General features: G+C 38.8%; 1 protein-coding gene across 1 annotated transcript; it reads left to right on the top strand.

Annotated features, from left to right (window-relative positions):
* Positions 1-1,970: 1,970 nt before the first annotated feature.
* LOC139127324 (cilia- and flagella-associated protein 91-like) lies at positions 1,971-18,788 on the top strand. Its single transcript, XM_070693242.1, has 15 exons — positions 1,971-2,174; positions 3,240-3,316; positions 4,314-4,471; positions 5,573-5,719; positions 6,359-6,718; positions 7,045-7,202; positions 7,731-7,913; positions 8,440-8,768; positions 9,969-10,115; positions 11,154-11,375; positions 11,966-12,114; positions 12,644-12,735; positions 14,207-14,376; positions 15,037-15,267; positions 17,696-18,788. The coding sequence occupies exons 1-15, from the start codon at positions 2,108-2,110 to the stop codon at positions 18,092-18,094; spliced, it is 2,889 nt and encodes a 962-aa protein (XP_070549343.1). The 5' UTR covers positions 1,971-2,107; the 3' UTR covers positions 18,095-18,788.
* Positions 18,789-20,461: the final 1,673 nt, after the last annotated feature.

Consider the following 20,461-nt stretch of genomic DNA (forward strand, 5'->3'; position numbering starts at 1 on the left):
ATACGATTCAGATAGAGGACTACATGGTCAACGTTCAACTCCTCAATTAACCTTTGGCGATGAATTCGCAACTTTTCTCGGTCACGAGGCTCCATCTCTACTCGGGTAATTGTCTCAATTGGCTCCGAAAGATCTGTAAACAAGTAAAGAAAGTCTGATTATTCTGTTTCAATAAAAACAAAATATCCACAAGGGCAACTACTCTCTACAAAGTTCTACTTTCTTTATCTGTCATCACATGGTTCTTTGCAAGACTGTGAGTAGCATGGGGCAAATTTTCTTTTAGTGTTTTTCATGGTACAGATTTTTTATTTTATTTTGACCAATAATCTCTGAAGATCTAATAACAATCCCCTACATTATATCCATGATGTACAGCGAGCAACAAACTTCTTTTTATGAAGTATATTGATGTCACAATGACTCAGCATTGCCACCATTATATTTAATCTTAGTGTTTTCATGAGGTGCAGCTATATCCTACAAGGTTGATTGAAGCCACACAAATCCATCATTCATTGCCTATCCTACTTGCTACTGAAAATAACAGATGAAAATACTGTAATTATATCATATCAGTATATTGATGATGCAAATGCAGTGATCTGATTGGTTGAGACGTGGAAAAAAACAATGGTATATTTGCGACATATCATGGTTCGCACACCCACAAGCTTTGGCAAGAGCAAAAATCCTTTAATGATGATGTTTGATGCCAGAATTTCAATATACTGCATTACTATTGTGATATTATAGCAATAAATCAAACCCAGCTCTGGTATACTATTTGATTTTGACCAGTTCCCTTCATGTCGTGAACTCGTCAAAATTTTGTAGTATACCATTGCTGGGTGTGCTTTATCGCTTAATTAATACCATAAAACTATCATGGTACTCATGGATTGATTCAGGGTCAAACAATTTCTGAAAATCTGATGATATGTAATTTTCAAATTTATCTAAAATTTAGAAATTGAAAACATTTTAGGGTGTAATGGATGTTAGACCTAGCTATTTTGCTTCCGATGCGTTAGTATAAACTACAGTATGTGGCATCGCTATCTGAATACCCCTTTATGCTTATCATTTATCAAAGTGCGTAACACAATGCACACTGTCACAATGCGACCGCTACGCAATAGTATCCGCGTTTATTGGGCGGAGTCCGTTATATGTATTATTGGCTGTCGAAGGTCACTTTCACCGGCAACAGTTGTCTTAGTTTCGAAGACGTTTATAATTCAGCGAATCAAAGGGCAACATTTGCACTCGTTGTATCTTTGGAATTCAGTTAATTTTTGTTCGCATCGACATTGCGTGAAGCTTCGAAGTACGCAAACATCACCTTGTTCTGATTATAAAATAAACAAATGAGTCAGCCCGGACACAACAATAGGCTGGTCTGGGCGCTTCCTGTTTGGCCGGCCCCATTGATTGATTGTTTAAGCGAACGGGTGAAGTTTTTTTATCAAAATCGCACGATCCTTTGCCTGAAAGTACAATATTCTTTTAGATTCGGATGGTATTAAACAATAAACCGATTTATCAAATAATATGGAAATGCAGTTCAAATACTTTTCATTCGCAGAGTTAAAGAACATGGGATATGTTTTCACTTTTCAACACGATCTTCGGTGTGATAACATTCGTACAGGTTGCCGCGAACACCGATAGGTGCGGTGGCCGTATGCGGCTAAAGCTCGAAGTAATGTGAGTCAACCTCCGTGAAAATATGTTGTTAAAGCTATCTCCATAGTTATACTCACCGGAAAACTCAGTGGAATCGAAAAGAATTTACAAAAACCCCGCCGTTTCGACCTGTTGCATCGATCGCCAACATACAGAGCGCCGGTACCGGTACGGTATACCACTTTCTCTGTTTGTTCACTCCTCTCGCGATACTTAGAGTCAACGGGATTCTACGTGATTACGCCTGCTCCTCCACTTTAAGTACGCATGCGCCGGTTGCTATGACTTCACCACGGACAAGCAAAGAGAAGGCAGCCATCGACCCCTCGACATGGCACAATAATACTCGACAATTCTACCGATATTTGAAGGTTTTTCGTAAATCGACGATCTTGAAAAGTCGAACAAAGAACTAAAGATGTCGACGACACACACGATACGGAAAGCCGCGGCGAACCCGTCGCGGGTACACGACTATTTATACGGTAAGTTTCATCTCCCAGCTCAGCGTTGGGTGCAGCGTAACAATGGCGTTCACCACGTCCATGTTGTTGTCAGTGTCGGTAACCGTATCATTATTTTGATCAAGTTGTATATGATTGCGCTTCGAAGTGGACTTGTGTGGACGTATTTTAAGCTGTAAGCAGTTATTGTGTTTTTAGGCCCACTGCGCATTCTCAATTTCTTCACCGACACTATCATTGTACTTACAAATCACAGAGGGACTGTGTGTACAAATGTAACGAGTATGTGCTTTTTCAATCCATGATTCAATTTATTTAACCACAGTCCCTTTGTGTGGAGGGACTGTGATTTTACATAGTTTCTCACATCACAAAAAATATAAAAAAGTTACAATGATACATCCATGCTTACCATTTACAGTGTCTATCCAATATAAGTGTACCATGCCCCATCTCATGTTTTCATAGAATCACAGTCCTTTCAAAAGGAGGGACTGTGACACTGATAGAACCGTCTTAAGTTGCAAAGAACTTAGAAACTTTGGTCACCACATTCATTTACACATCATGTACCGATAGCTGCAATATGTAGCCCTGAGTACAATGCTGTGTGTTCCTGGCGTTATTTCAAATATGGGCCTTATAACGCCGGGAACACACAGCACGGTACACCGGGCTAGCTGCAGTACTGAAGCTTGAGGTTTTGCCAGCGCATAATCTGGTTTTGTCGTTCGACCCAAATACCAGTGCAAAACCTTGAGCTACACTATTTCAGCTAGTGCACTGAACGAGAATGGTATCCTTGATACACCTAGCCCATTTCATAGCTGCAGTACAGCTCGAGGTTTTGCCTGGGTAATTGGGTCGGATGGCAAAACCAAATTTGCCGTCTGACCCAAATACTCATGCAAAACCTCAGAGCTACTGTACTGCAGCTACCCATTTCAATCATTATTCACATGCCTGCAAACTTGTAAAGCTGTGTGTTTTGTCACGTAGCAAGGTATAGCTTTCTAAGAGTCCAACTTCTTCCCCATGTTAAAAGTCAAAATTATCTTGATTGAAACACATTTATTTTTCGTTTAGATCCGCTATATACATTATCAAGTGACAGGGACCATGCAAGACAGACGTTCAAGGCACACACCAGCACTGACCGAGTTGTAAGTATACACAGGTTATTTCAGGAGTTATTCTGATTAGCATACATCATTTACGGCACAGTTGTCTACAAGGGACTTGACTGAGTGTGTTAGGAATTTGGTGAGTTTGAGATCTTGGTTATTCCATACAGAGGCACTATTGGAGGATGGTGAGTTGGAGACTCAAGCGTTATGTTATGGCTGTAGTGGGGCACTTCACTCCACATCGCTTCAAGCTTCATTGGGGAAATGGGTATCTCATTCTGTAATTTTGATTTCCTCCTTTGCAATGTTGGGTTGACTGTGAATAAATTGAATGAATAATTAGATAGATAAGATAAACATGTGTGACATTATACAAAATCACAAAGAAATTGCAGCCTTTTCTAGAAAACATCTCTAATTTACAATTCACTGTCTTCTTATCCAAAAATTGCCTGTATCTCACTAGTGATGCAGATAGAAGTACAATGTACTTATTCCATTACTGTCAAAGAATTTCTGTTGTAATAGCAATTTCTTCCTAAATCATAGTCAAAAATATCTACTGTCTGAACACAAAGAATAGTTGATGTGGCTACAGACTATGAACAGCTTTCATGTCTAAGTTGTGACCACAAATTAATGGCAAAGTTTCCACAAAAATAATTGTTCAGAAAGGCAAATCAGCCAGTGGCAAACTGATTTATAGTTTTCAAATCAGAATGCTGGCTTTGCAGGGACTATGACTCTGCAGGAAATATTGTTGAATTGTAAAATTAACAATTAAAAATAAACAGAGAAAAAAGTCACAATAATTTAGTTCATTTTAAAAATTGTAGTATCTGTAGTGTGATGGAAGTGAAATTGTTATGCTTATGATCACAAGGAGATGCATATGTACATACATTAAATACAGACGCAAGTTAGCTACAAATCCAAGTGAAAGACCCTGTTTGGCACCAGGAAGATTGTATAATCTTTGACTATCATTGATACAGATTTCAACATTGTCTTCATCCTTGTGTTTCCAACACAGAAACGAGTGCCCATCAACAACACCATGTTCAGCGCATTGCGGCATTATCCAAGGTTCAACATGCGACTGGAAGCCACGGATCCTGTACCCAAGTTTGTATCCAGGCAATGGAGAGGTTACGGTGATCAAGCCAGGGAAGCGCTGGTCAGATACACCACGTAAGTCACTTGTATGACCCTCAACCCTCTGTAACTGTGCCCCCATTACAGGCATAAACAAGGTCATGCAGTGTTTTCAGTATTCTAACAAGTTCAGTTTTCTAGTAGTATAGGATAAAGCCCGAGTACGAGGGCTCTTCTGGTATATAAAGTCCAACCCAACGATAAAATGTCGAGGCCGCAGGCCGAGACATTTTATCGTAGGGTTGGACTTTATATACCAGAAGAGCCCGAGTATGAGGGTTTTATCCGACTTAAAAACTATCGCCCCTAACTGATATATTTTCGTTTTCTATGTATTTACGTCAACCGTCCCCTTTGTCAATGTAACATGTTTAGGATATGAATTAAAACTTTTATTTGTGAAATAGCCTTCCAATGTAATGGAACATCCTATAAATGCCCTAGGGCACATTATATAAATGCCCTAGGGCACAGCAGATTTTGTGTTGCAGCTGGTTTCCGCTGTATTACCAAATTTGAATATTAAACGTACCAGATGTCTACAGAATATGACATGTTCACTTTGATTGGACAGTACTTTACTACGGCGCTGTCATTCGTTTCTGGAATTTGGTGACCAGGGCTTTACGTGTAAATAAAACACCCTGAATTGAGCACTCTGATTGGTCAATGAACAGTGGATAGTTTTTAAGTATATTTGAGTTACATGGGGGTTTAATCATACAAAGGCTTTGATATACAATTGTCATTGTGGCCTGTGCAGTGGCTATTTTACTTGTCCAGTCAAAATACCTTTGTGTAGAGTTACTCATTCCTTTTGTCTTGTGTAAAGTAATGTAATGGCAATGTATGTCTTTGACCACAAATTCTTTAGGGATCTCTCTGTGTGATACAACACATACTTTGAAAAAGCGAATGTAATTATACGTTCAATGCCTGTCCTGGATCTTGTATCTAAAAATTAATGAAAATAAAGTGAATTGAAAGTTCTTTTAAATCAAGGAACTGTGTTGATCAAAATGTGAGCCTGGTCGACAGTTCAGTGAATTTTAAATTGCAGCGTTCAAGTTTTCATTCACAGATTTTGAGGCCAGGAAATAAGTCATCGTAATCGTCTATTTGTTCTGCCTCTGTCAGATTCAACTATGACCCCAGGGTCCAGGTGCCAGCGAGACACTTTGCGGATGCCAAAGTGTCGGGACAGAACAGATACAAGTATTTCCGCAGGCCCATCATTCCGTTTCTGCAGCAAGTACCTCCTGAAGTGGTGCTGCAGACAGCAAAGTTAGTGTTAATCTTTATTACATTCCTCAGTGTTTTTGCTAAGGCCAGTACCCCAGTAAATGTTACCAGGGTTCTCCTCGGTATATGACTCCAATCAGATTAGGGGACAGCAAAATAATACAGGGTTCCAAAATCATTTAAAAGCACTGTTCCTGAAATTATACTGTATGAATGATGATGATGTGTGGTCAGTGTTTCTTTTCCAATGGAAAATTTATGTCTTTGGGTGTGTTTGACATGCTAAAATGAGTTTTTGAAGATGTAGGCCAAAACTCCCCCTATTTACAGTTGTTTGACCTGTTAATTCTACACCGTAGCTTTCTAGTCTATTGTTGTCATTTTCTGCCTAGAGTTTGATAAGTTTGATTAGTACTATAGTAGGATAGAAACAGTCACTTGACTGTTACTGATATTTTTACTGATATATTAAATTCAACAAATAGCCACCATGAAGGAAAAATAAAATTTTTGATCCCTTTTCTTACCCCAATGGCTTTTAAAGCTTTAAAATGAGCCCCAACAAGTGGGAGACCAAAAAGAATTGTAAACGTTTGAAAGTCAGAATATCTGTCCCCGAGGGACTTTCTACCAAAATATATCGCAAAACTGAACAGATTTCTTTTGTTGCTATGGATACAGGGTTGATCCTTTATCAGCGCCTGAGGAAGTGGTGGCCAGACCACCCACTCCGCTCACCAGAACCGTGGAGGTACAAACCGACTACAGGGACAGTGAAGCCCAAACTGATCCATACACGCCGGAATACGTCGTCAGACCGGGATCACAGCCGGAACTGCTGACCCTGGCAACTCTGTCGTACGGACGCGGTCTGCCTGCCGGATTAGCCGAAGTAGAAATGATTGAAAGAGCCAGGGAGAAGAGGGCTTGGGAAGCCACTCTTCCGGCATTGAATGACGTCAGCCAGCTGGACAAGAGACGGAGGATGATGGATGAGATGGAACGCAAGGAATGGGCTCTGAGAGAACAAGAAATTGAAAAGTAAGTGGCTACCGTTAGTCAATGATTGGTCTATTTTATCTCTGTCATTAACTGTTCATTGTAATGTGTGCAAGTAAAAAATTTGTTTTAACTTGTCGGTAAGTCAGACAACTACGGATGTGAGTTTGCTGAAACTATTGATTTCATCACTCAGTGAGAGTATTGACTGTTTCAACTGTGATATCTACATTGTGTTGACGCACCATTACAACAAAATTGCTCAGAACGTTAGCCAAACATAAACTTGTAATATATCTCATCATTTGGTGCGTCAACACTACCTGGACTTTGGTAAAGCATGTACCCATGTTTTTGCTTCATCCCAGGTTACAAGAAGCCAGACTTGAAATTCTGAAGAAGATTCTGCGTGAGAGAGAGGAGAACCACCAAGAGTTGAACTCCAAGAGACTGAATAAATTATGGTCCAAGAAACAACAGGAAAGAGAGCAGAAAGTCATGAGAATCAGGAATGAACATATAAAAAGTAAGATAAATATTTATAATGCTATGGTCCAGAACATTTTTCATGCGCTATAAAGGCTGTATTGAACACCAGTTCTGTACCTTCAAAGCAGCGCATTGCATTCCATTCATTTCAAATGTCAAATTTGCATATATTATGTCAAAACACATTGGATTTTGACAATCAGACATGCTTTAAAATTTTAGAACAATAATATGAATTTGATATGTGCATTTACTTTGGGTCAGGTGATACACTTTATAAATGTCCTTGTACATCATCCTTGATGGCAGTTGTGTAATATCCTTATATTTCTGTCTGTTTTGCAGTCACAAAATGATTTCTGTGATGTGCTGTGAAAGATCAGTGATATTGCGGGTTGAAAAAGAGTGATGCATCAAAGCGTTCACTGTATCACAATTGCAGTGATTTTACCATCGAAGTGGATACTGTATGCAGATACAGTTACAAATTATAGAATGACTCAGAGATTGAAGATTGTAAAAAGAATTATCACAATCCTCATTTTCTCCTTGTTTATGCCTACAGCCATCCGTAAACTGACTGAAAAGCGCCGCAAAGTGGAAGGCAAGCTGGAACGCCGTCAGATCACCCACGATTACTCCATGTTTGGCAGCCAAGTGTACGCACCCATGACAAGGCTTGGAGTCTTCCTGGACAGGGGATCCGAACAGTATGTCGTGAAGAGCAGATATCTCAGCACTTATCAAGGTAGCTGACTTCCCTCTTTTGTGGGTTGAGTAGTCCTAAGTCAGTGGTGTGGAAGAAACTATTCATGTGAGACAGGGGGGTTTATTTGACATACTGGTACTCTAGAATCCAGTGATAAAAGTGTTATTCCTTTCAACCCTATTGCTGTGTACATGGTTGCAACCCACCTTGTTGAAAACAACTGAATGTGCCAAAGACTGGTGGTGGATGGATTAAACTACAAAATTTGAAATTTTGTTTATTAATCATAAGATAAGTCTGGCATATAGACCGTGTCAATCTTATCACATTATATTGTCTAAGATTGTTGTGGTCACCCTGATGTCCATGGCATCCATCAACATGATAGTAAATGCTTCAACTTTTTGCAATGGTAAAATGTTACCTGTACAATGCAACCATCAAAGTAAAAGAGTTTATATAGGTCACTTAAAAACGAAAAATCCTGTCACGCAATGTTCCAGCCATACTAGCAGTCTTATTTTCTGAGAAGTCACACTGACATTATATTTGATGTCTCTGACAGGTTTGATAGAGCTTGAAAACTCCCTGCCTGACTTCGTGACCCAGCCCAGGATCAGCGCCCCGAAACCAAAGAGCGGCGGTCGTAGCGGCTTCATCAAGCGGGCACAGCGGCGGGAGAAAGAACTGCAGGAGATCCACCAGGGGATCAAGGATGAGAGAACCAAGGGACAGGAACCACCCAAGCCACTCCGGTTCCTGCAGAAGATCGAGAAGCCCATTCCCAGACCACCGACGCCATCTGTGGAAGTGCCGGATCAAATGGAGGAGGAGAGGGAACTGGCTATCATCTTCCTGCAGCAGGTTATCCGTGGAAGAGCCATTCAGAATATGGTGAGTCTTCCCAAATCCTCAAGACTTTCCAGTGACTTTAACTCTTTCAGCCCAATTTGCTTTTGTAATAAAGGTGGACCCATCCCATCATAAACAATAGCTTTGCATCAATATATGGATGTTTATATGGATTTTATAATACAATGGACAGTGTTCTTGAGAAAAAGCTGGGATGGGATGGCAAATTTACATAACAATGAGTAATTTACATATTCTTTTGTTGCGAAAGTGTCTTCTTTTCGATTGGTATTAACATGTGAACAGAATGCTACAAGCAAAGGGCTGAAAAAATTATTTTAAAGTTCATGGATGCGTAGTCTGTTCTTTCACTGGCATCTTGTTAGTTGTCCACAGTAGAATACAATGCAATAGGAAATATTATGTGTGACATAAATATTAACGTATTCTGCAAATAGCTGCCTATTTGAAACATGGAGATGACATGATCAACATCAAGTCACATGATCAGAATGTACCGGTATTCATAGAAATGTTAAGACTATGAAATATTAATTATGTTGTTAATTTTGCTTCTCCGTAGATTGTTGCAATTAATTTAGGAAATATATTCGTGTTTATGTGTGTTTTATTTTCTTCTAGTTTTTGTCACATTCACCTTCAAACATGAGTGGCTCAATTGGGTACAGTCCAAATCAGTAATTTCAGAATTTTGCGAATATTTTTAGGCTTCTTGTACAGAATTTTCTGCAGAGTAGCTAACAATAGCAGAAAAAGAGGACGGATCAATTTTTCTTGTTAGAAAGATATCCTTTCACCCCCAGTTCCCTGTATACAGGTCCAACTTTACCATCGAAAACAATGGATTTGAGACAAACCATGGTGGTGAAAGGGTTAATTCAAGACCATCAAAGTGTCTGAAAAATTGCCTGTGTCAGATTTGTCATCCAGCTTTGCCCAGTCCCCCAATTATTGCTGTCTGACATGGGACACATATGTGATAGCATCGATCATATCCATGTCAGCCCCCCATGCTTTGGAAAATGGCTTTCTAAGGTTTCAAGTTAACCTGGGAGAAAAACGAGGGGTGGAGGAAATGAGAGACTAAATGCAAAAAAATTGTGTCATTCGATAAGTAATCCAGCCTTATAACAGACTCTAACTAAATGCATAACATGTCACCGGATGTAACAGTATCACCTTGACAGAAATCCACTTACCTAATGTTATATCGTCTTACAGATGTTTGAAGGAAAAGGAAAACGTCTTGAGCTGATCAGAGAGCTGAGAAGCACACACGCACTGCAGGAAGCCGAGCAACAAATGAAGAAACAGGAAAAACAGGCAACGTTGAATCTGCAGAGACAGAGACGGTTACATGAACACAAGGTAAAATCTACAAGACATCTATGGTATATGTGGACCTTGAGTGCTGTATTTTTCCCACCAAAAGTTTAGAGTAACATTTTACCAATTTTTATGAACTTTTCTGAAATTTTTCTGATAATTTTGGACCAAATGAACACAACATTTCATCGGCCGCAGTTTTTTATCAAAATTTTGGCAAAATCTAACAAAAATTGACTGAGGTATATTTTAAGTTTTAAATTACTTTGTTTGCTGGCGTTATTTGTGTAAATGAATTCTGTATGACCAGATTCAAAATTTTGTCACAGTATACTTCGAACACTTCAAATTGACCACATTTTACAGTACATTCAAAAGGCATTGTGTCATGCTGTATGATATTTGAAATGAGTGATTGTAATTAAAATAAATATAATAATGGTTCTGGAACTCTATGAGTCAATGCATCCTGTATAACAATTGCAAAGTTGCAATGTATGCTGTTTGTCTCTATGACAAAAATATCACATTTTGAAATGAGAATTGATGTGCTTTTCACTGCAAGTACAGTAGTTCAATATGCAGGCCAGCATTGTTGGATTTACAACAGATCTTGAAGCATGGGCATGTATTGCCCCATGCTTGCGGGCCATACGTAATGTTTGGTGGGGAGAACACAGCAATGTACTGGGAACACTGGTCATGTAGTCATTAGTTGATAGGGTATTCTTGCCTTCTAAACTAAAAACCAGAAGTTTCTGAAGTATGCTTCAAATACTTTCTATCGATATCAAGAATGATGATATGAACATGAAAGAGAATCACTCACCTCATGTGTAATGTCACTTTTTTTTTTTTCTTTTTAGGGAATAATTGATCAATTAATTCACCATGTATATTTGATTGAAATTACTGATTTGAATCATATCCTTTACCCCAAAGGTGTTTTAGATTTGTCATTTTAATATAGGTTTTGTTCAAAAGTGTTCAGCCTACACAGCTTCTGTTCTCAAAACTAGACTATTCCGTCGTTACATCGACACAATACATATATTGTAAATGTGTATTTCCCAATTCCAGGAATCCTTTGTGGAGGAGGCCATGGCTCAGATGGAAGGGGCGGCTAATGCCGACATGCTGGACTTCCTCAGCAAGGAACTGATCCGTCTGCAGGAGGAGCGACGCATCCATGCCTTCTCCATGCTGGCCGAGAGACAGCGACGTATCCGGGAAGCCGAAGAATCCGGAAGACGTCAGCTGGAGGAGAGGAGAAGGAGGGAAGAAGATGAAATCTTCAAACAGGTAAAATAGGTGTACTTATACATATTTTCCCAAATAATAGTGGAAGACCTTTGTGAGCTGTACCTTATCACTGGGCATCTGACAAGGAGTTGAAAGAATGCTGACTGTCGTTAACCCTTTGAACCCAGCTTGGATAAAAAATGTCTGTATAATGTCATAGGTCACCAGGGGGTCAGGGAGCAAAGGGTTAAAGGTCATCATATCTACTTCTTCCACCGGTGCGACTTTCAAGCTATTCTGATGAAGAGCATTGGATAAAGCAAAATCAAACTTTTAAAAGAGTTAGATTAACTGTTCCAGGTTTTTGCACTTCCACTGAGTTTAACAAATATGAGTCCATGCATTTGTGGATATTTTGTAAATGAAAGAGACTGTGTAGGTGGTACCTGAAATTACAAAGTGTGTAGTTAATCGAAGTTACTCTTTGGGCATTCCCTCAGATGAGATATTTCACAGTGAATTTGTTTTGCCACAACACTGAGCTAAGCTGCATTTTTTTCTGTAGTACCTTCATAAGTCAATAAAAATTCCCTTAACTTTCATCAGGAGAAAAAAAATCAATTATAATTTTTGATTTTTTTGTTCCACAGGTGGTCAAAGTGCACCAGAACTCAGTGAATACCTACTTGGAAGATATCATCATGATGTCTGTGGACTACACGGCAGACACCCAGGCCAGAGCCGAGATTCAAGAACTCGCTGCCAAGATCAATGACATAGCCTACGAAATGGAAGACAGGTAAGGAACATTCCATTTATTTGGGGGGGGGGGGGGGAGAAATTTCAAACATTGTCATGTGATCTGCTGCTCCTGTTCTGCACACACATTATCATTCTACTGATGTGGGGTATATAATTATGGCACTCAGACTAGAAATGTTTTGTTCTCTTTCCTTTATCCTGATGCCATATAATGTACAAAGTGCAAACAATAATCAATGGATAAATAGATATGGGATGATGAAAAAATGAATAAGACAAGAGTAGGACAATTTTCTTCTCAAAAAGTGGGGAGTTGTCTGTGACCAAAACCAAAGCTGCTAATTCTCTGAAATGGAAACATGAAAATTGAAACTCATTTTCATTTTCTACATTTGGTGGGATTGGTGATAGACTTAGCCAGCGTGTTCATATTATGAGCTTATTCACATTCATGCAAAATTATAACATACAATCATAGACCCTAAATTTAGGGTCTATGATACAATAAGCCAAACTTCACAAATTTACATGTAATCCATTTCTTACCTTGTTTCCTTGACTTTCAGACGAACCAAACTTGACTCTGAGGAGATCGTAGCTGAGTTAGTCCATGGTTTCTTGCTGCCTGAAGTACAGAAACAGACTGTCAAGGAGAAAGGTGAGTGGAGTCCTTCAAAATAATTATTACTCTGTGTGTGTTCATACATGTATCTTTGTCTGTTTTGTCAGTGTCTGGCTTGTTGTGTCCAGGGTTCGACATTCACGCTGGCCCACTATCCCGAGTCTAGTAACTTTTTTTAAGGACTAGTAAAATTATTTTGTTGCAAGTCCGACGGGATAGTGACTTTTCGATAAGTAGCTTTTGGTTTAAACTGCAAATAAACACGATCTACTGATCGTCAGCAACTTCGAAGTGCGCGGCCATTGAAAAACTACTGCGCCGGTGTTTTCACGCAGATAGTGTACATGGCCGGTGGCAATGCCGGTGGCGCTGTATTGGTGCGCACTATGCAATGCGCATAGTTCAATGGCGTCGTCCATTCCGTTTGCTCGCAACTACTCGCACGATCTATTTTCAGCTCTGATTTTTTACTAATGATGGAACGTTGTTTGGTTGGCTAAACTCCCCCGGCTGTCAAAAAGGCACGATCTACAGTAGAGGTACGTCGAAAAAACAAGTGCTACGATGATAACGTCCGGGTACGTGAATTTCAGGAGGCTTGGAAAACGAAATACACTTGGCTGTCCTATTTTGTCAGTAATGGTATAGGGGAAAATGTACTGCGAGGTTTGTCGAAAATTTGACGCTGTGGGCACCTTTGTGACGGGATGTTCGAATTTTAAACTAGATTCTGTTTAGGCACATGCCATCTCAGTTACTCGTAGCAGGAATGTTGGTAAGCTGGAAGCCAAGCAGGCGAAACCTGGCGAGACTCGGGCCGAAAAAAATATTCTATTTTTGAATAAAGAGGTTGTCAGCAGACTGTTTGTTCTCTTCAAAACGTCACATGCTCTCGCTAAACATGGCAGACCATTTTCCGATTTTCCTTGGTTGTGTGACTTAGATGAAGCAAAAGGTTTGAATGTCGGGTCTACGTATAGAAATGACAAAAGGGCACGAGAATTTGTTTCTGCTATAGCCGATTGTGAGTGGAGCAAACTATCTTCTAAGTATGATTAATCAAGCGAGATGGTTGTCCATTATTTCGGACGTAAGTGCTGAGAGTTTTGCTTTAATGTGAAATAAAACATTTTTCGAACAACAAGTTATTGCCTAGTTATGTCATGAGACTTTCAGACGGGACTACCAAATCTTTTGCAGGACCACTGAATTAAACATTTTACTGGTCCTGCGGGATAGTGATCATTTTAAAAGAATGTCGAACTCCTTGTGTCTACATTTGGGAATGTTTGTGTAGCAGTGTCTGTGTCATACAGCGTGGCTACATCTGTGTGTCCACATCTGTGAGTACACATGTGTGTTGCAATGTCTATGTCAGTATCTGTATTACAGCCTATCTACATCTGTGTGCATCAATGTATATGTGAAACTGTATATACTTGTATACCAGAATAGTTGTGTCCATTCAGCTGACAGAAATACCGTCCTCTTTTTCCCTTGCCAACAGTCAAGAACCAGCAACGCAAACACTTGCTAGCCGCTCATAATGTCATCCACAAGGAGACCGAGGAGACGATGGCAATGCATCCCAAACCAAGCACACCAAAACCCAAACCTGATGAAGAAAAAGCCAGAACTCCGACACCAACACAGTCCAGACCAACATCGGGTAGAAAGGTAAGGAACATCGGCAAAAGCTATGTCAGCACCAATTTATCTGTCCAAGTTTTCAAATTAGTTTTTACTTTAATGACGTTCTTGAGAGAATATATTTTCTTTGTTTATGCTAAGTTCCAATTCTAAAAAATTAACCCTTTGAGTGCCAAAGTCAATTTTTTTCACATTTCTAAAATGTAAACAGACAATTTTTTCTGGTCTGGAGCATTTTTTTTAGATTTTCCCAAAAAATTTGATCAAAAACGGTAGCCTATAGAAAGTTATGTCCATTTGATTCAAAATTTACAGAAAAATTCTTACACTGAACTGATGCACAAAATTTTTTTGGGGGAAAAATACAGCTTTCAAAGGGTTTTAACAGGCAGTAAATGAGTGAAATGCAGATCTGGTGCTTGATGTCACATTGCAGTATTCGGTAACACAAAGCATGTTAATCAGAAATTTTAATTATGTAAATTTTATGACTAGATCAATATTGCATTGGCACATACCAGGGAACATACTGTCTCATTCATAGGAATGAGAGATTGAAATGTCAGAAAATATGTAGATCGTACTGAAGGTTGAAGGGTATCTGCGAATTGAAACCGGACACAAATAATTCAGGAACAGGTATTTTGAGCACATTATGACTTGTAATATCCAATTATTGCATTGCAGTCCTCCAGATCCCGTCCAACCTCTGCCGCATCCAAAGCCAGTTCCAGGAAAAGCTCAGTGCAGGGAGAGGCGGCCATGGAAGTGACCGGATCCAGGCCAAGTTCCAGTGGTTCCAAGAAAAGTTCCCGTGCCACACCGACTAAAGGAATGAAATCACCGTCCTCATCAAAGCCAGCGTCACGTAGAAGCTCTGCGGCATCAGTTAAAAGTGAGAGAGCTGGGTCTCCCAAGGTAAGCTGGATTTCAAGTTAAATGTTGGGTTTCATAATTTTGAACTTTACCTGGAAGTCCTCTTCTGTGCTTTGTACAGTCATTTATACATTACTCACAACTAACATACTGCAAAGTACAATGGACGTACATGTACTCTTTATAAAATATTGTGAAGTAGTCACACCATAAAGAACATTTTAATAAATTGATGATAGATTGATTCATAATTTCTTCTGAAAGTTGGAAATTGAATTTTGAATAAATTGAGGAAACATTCAATTTTGAATGTCAAGTGTAATAACTTTCTGGTTGTACGTTTCTCCTAGATCCTGTCTTCAAATATTTGATGGTTTTAGCAAATTATGTGAGACTATAGTTTGAAGTTTTCTTTTACAAACTATAAACTTAAGGAAGAAAAAACTTTCACTTAAAGTTTCACTGTGTTGTAGTGAAACATTTGACATCGCCTCACTTCAGAAAATGAGAATACAGTCACGTTTTGATTTGATTTATCAGCGACTTGAAATATTTCTCAAAGTTGTTAAAATCTATGAGGAAATCCTTGATTATCAGACTTTGATCTCTAAACTAACTATTCTAGATTCAACCCTCTCACCTTAACTTGACCAGAATACCAAAGTACCGGGTTGTACCACAGCATTATGAAAGGGGGGGGGAACATCATGGGTTTCAACACACTAAGATGTAGACTTATCACATCAACTGTTAGTTTGACCATCAGGTGGATGCCAGTTGTACCTTTGACAAATCTGATACTATTCCAATATCTAGTGTATCTCCACCTTCTTCTCCCCAGTTCTTCCAAATTTTCAATCGCAAAATCTAATAATTATAGCATAATATAGTGAACCTGATGTGGTGGGTAATACATGTTGCTAAGCTTCATGCTCCTTCACCCCCGCCCCACCCTACCCCACACCCACATCCTTACTTTGGCTAGTTTGCATCACAAGCATAACACATTTCTTCACTTATACTTTATGTTCACAATTCTTTCACCTCACATTTAGGAGAGGCCCAGTGATTCCTCACAGTAGACTTAGCCATAGCTATCCTCTGCAGGTGTAAGTAGTCTGGTATCCCACTCACAGTCCACCTTTCAAAAGGTGTTATGTTTTTATGGTTCAGTATTTCTAATTTCATAAAGTTACCTTGTTCTTGCATGTCCATGCATGTTTAGACCCATAATACATCAGGTATGTGAACTGGCAGAGTGAGATCAGGGTTTAGCATGGTCAAGGAAATACTGTAGAGAGCAAGGAATGGATTGTTATTGTATGTTCATCTGTAGAGTTTTTACATTCAAGCAATCGACCCCATTTCTGAGTACTCAAGTCTAACTTCACTGTATAAAACAGCATGATTGGGACAAACCACCTTAGTGGAAGGGTGAAATGATAAATACAGATTCTGATATGAAATTATCCATTAATGCTTCTGTTTATGAGATTGAAGATTATGTTTTGTTTTGTTTATGTATTATCTGGCATGTCGTTGCCGGCATGTGCCACTGTTTTATTACCATGTGTCTGTTAAAAGTCGTGAAATTTTTCTCTTTAGTTTTAGATTTGCACATACTTGATACAGTGTTTTGACTGTTCTATGATAGCATTGATTTAGATTCATGTTCTGTTCCTATGCGAAGACTTTTGTTCTGATTTAATTTTGCAAGCAATTCATAATGAGATGTAGAGTCTGTCATTTTGCATGTATGCCATATGGAGCATTTTTTGTCTGTATCGATAATTTCGGTTTATTTTCTGTGTTCTTCTTGTCTTCGATATGTACATAATTTCCTGGCTACTTATTCTAATTTAACTATCCAAAGTTGTCATAGTAGGTTTCTTTAGTGTGGTTGTGTTGTAGGCAATTTTGATAGCAAGTTATTCACTTCATAAATTAGCCATCCCTATGCATCAATATCTACGAAACTCAAAAACTCAAACAGGGGAAATCAACTCACATCAGATATACAGTACTCGTCACAGTATTTAGGCAGTATTTGGGCAGCATTAAGTCTTCATTCATCGACTGTTTTGAGAAAACAAATTAATTATTCCTTTTTCCTATCATCATAAGTGTACATTTAATATCATTCAACTGAGTGAGCAATCATTGGTCAATGTAAGGAAATTTGTTCTCCGTGACGACAGTTGAGACCAAGGAGAGACTCCCTTGAGTTCCCCGCGGTGTATTATGAATCATTATACTCCCATGTACTCTTCCTATCGCAGACATAAAGTTTACCCAACCTTTCAACTTTCTTTATATTAGATCAAATAATGGGTTAATCACCAGTAAGATGAAACAAACAATTTTTTTTAACGGAAATGAATTTGCACGAAGCCGTATGGAGACATTGCTGCTAGTCTTTTGTTTCATTATTTAAATTATTCTTCTAATCATGATTGTAACTTTTTTCCAGGTTGTCAAAGATTCACCGAGGTCATCTCCAGTGGCTGCTGACCAAGATACAGAAAAAGCCCCAACACCGATCGAGAAAGCTATATCTCCAGTTGAGAAAGCACCATCTCCAGTTGAAAAAGCGCCCTCGCCAGTTGAAAAGCCCCCATCACCCGTTGAGAAAGCCTCATCCCCTGTAGTGGAAAAAACTGAATCCCCAGCCCCAGCAACTGAAACTGAACCTGAACCCGAAGTGAAAGGAGATGCCACTGGAGAAGAGATACCACAAACAGATGAAACACCTGCAGAGGCAAAGCCAGAGGAGACGACAACTGCTGAGTCAGCAACACAGGACACAACTGAGGCCGAAACCCAGGACACAACTGAAGCCGGAACCCAGGACACAGGCACACAAGATTAGCTGGACACCCCTTTTCTAATATTTACCAATAAAACTGATTTCATGGAATAGAAATGTGACAGGAAGGATTTTTTAAATAAAGAAAGCAATATTACTGAAGCAATTATTGCTGTATTTCTGTATATTTTTCAAAACTTATTTGTAAGATAATTGCAGATTTTTGTGGGATATTGCATTGACTCACATTTCTCATCCTGACACAATATCTAATGGTGGAGCTGCTTTACCATGAAAATGTAAAATATGTAATTATTTAACCCCAAGTTTTGCATAATGTTACATAAACAACTATGTGAAGTCCACTATGTATTCATTTGTTGAGACTTGGATAACAAGACATAAAAGCGGAAGGAATGCTCGATACCTCTATCGTTGAGGATGGTAACTTGTGTGCGCTGCTGTCGTTGTATTCTTATGTTTGTAATAAAGACAAAATGCACATTGTCATGGTAACCGATCCTCTCGTATTTTCGAGCCATGGAGAAAAATGCTGATTTTACACAATGGAAAGTCAATATGAACATGACACTTTGGGACCATGTGTTGTAGATTTTCCTTGTCACAAATTGCAAATTTCCAATATTTTGTACATATATCTTGTGCAGGTCTGCAGTCAGTTTAATATGTTGTGTGTGACTTCTTTACTCTCACTGCAAAATTTTTTCTGTAAATAAAGAATGTTTTTCAACTAAAATGGCTTTGCTTTTTTGGCTTCTCTTTGTGAAAAGCATAAACAGCATGGATCATAAGGGACGGAGGTTTATGAATGTATGTGTGTGTAGGTAGGTCCCAATACCAGTAGTATGTTCATAAGCATGCACATACAGTGAAACCTCTCCTTATGGACACCTCTTTATTAAGGACAGATTTATCAAACCAAAAGTTATGCTTTGGATAGAATTTCACCTGTCTATTAAAGACACCTCTATATTAAAGACACATTTTTTCCATTCCTGATGGCGTCCTTTAATAGGTCTTACTGTACATATGTACCGGTATATACATGTAAACATGCACGTACAGGTATGTTTTTTATGAACATCAACTTCAAATGCCTCCTGCAGCATCCATTATCTTGATGTCAGATGTTTACTGTAGATCAGTGGTGAATTGAAAATGGAAAATACATATACAGTGAAACCAGTGTCTACATTCATCGAAATGAATGTGAGGCCTGGTTTACTACCTACCTGTTGAAACAATTTAATTATTGGGCATAACTGTCCCAGCTGCAGTGAAAATTCTAATTTGTTTCACCATCTTTTACTGTAATTATCTTTTGATATGCACATTATTTTGATTAATTTATAAAACAGTGCATGTCAGTACCCTGTGTAACCCTCCTGCACTTATTTAGCAGTCTTCGTCACCAGAATACCACTGTAACTTACATAAGGAGATCGTGTGCTCTTGCTATACCATTCACTCACCAGGGCTCGAAATATTTTTTTTCAACCACCTGTCCACTGGACAAGTCAAAATAAAAAGTACCTGTCCAAAATGGCATAATTTATTCTAAGAAACTATACTAATTTCAACTCGCCGTAGACAATGTACAGAGAAATTGAATGTCATTTTTAATTAGTTTGATAGGAAGTTTTTGACAGAACCAACGAGTGGATCTGGGAAAGTTCAACAAACTCACGTCTGTGTTGTATGCAAAATGGCGTAACAACGCCATCCATGTCGAGATGGCTCTGAGAATCTCCCAATCTTAGCGATTTGAGACGTGACCTTAGATAAATCAACATGGCTGACTCCTGTAAACAGTGATTAGATATTATCGAACTTTCTTTTACTTTTTTCTGACAGGTAAATATCCAAACAATGATTTTCAAAATTTTAAAAGGTACATAAATTTAAACTTATGAATATTTGCTGTAGTCAGGTTGAAATACTGGTTGAGGCTGAAAAAATCTACCTGTCAACTTGGACAAGTACTTTTCAAAACCACTTGTCCCAGGCCAAATTTTACTTGTCCGGGACAGGCAGACAGGTATTATTTCGAGCCCTGCTCACCTAGGGAGCCTTGCGTACTTTATGAATTGTATCACTGGACTAGAGAGCCTCGTTTTCATTGAATTTAGTAATTTCAGTTTTCATTTTTTCAACCATGTATCTGCTGAGTACCATGTGGAACAATGGTATGTGTATTTCCTTGGGGAAAAAATGAGTTTGGAAATGTTTCATACTCATGAACAAATTACCATTTATTCAATATTCAAACCATGTTGGTACAATATTTTACTGAGAACCTTACATACCGGTAAGCTTTTATTTAACCCTTTTCCTGCCAGACAATATCACTTCCCTATCAGTCAACTCAGCATATTGAGCTAAAACCATACACATATTTCCACCCATTTG

This window comes from Ptychodera flava, unplaced genomic scaffold, assembly GCF_041260155.1.
Source record: "Ptychodera flava strain L36383 unplaced genomic scaffold, AS_Pfla_20210202 Scaffold_30__1_contigs__length_3116999_pilon, whole genome shotgun sequence".
In the NCBI taxonomy this organism is placed as follows: domain Eukaryota; kingdom Metazoa; phylum Hemichordata; class Enteropneusta; family Ptychoderidae; genus Ptychodera; species Ptychodera flava.

Coding starts and splice junctions, on each gene's coding strand:
- LOC139127324 (XM_070693242.1), top strand. CDS start 2,108: ATGTCGACGACACACACGATACGGAAAGCCGCGGCGAACCCGTCGCGG. Junction 7,203..7,730: donor CAGGAATGAACATATAAAAA/GTAAGATAAATA, acceptor TTATGCCTACAG/CCATCCGTAAACTGACTGAA. Junction 7,914..8,439: donor ATATCTCAGCACTTATCAAG/GTAGCTGACTTC, acceptor TGTCTCTGACAG/GTTTGATAGAGCTTGAAAAC.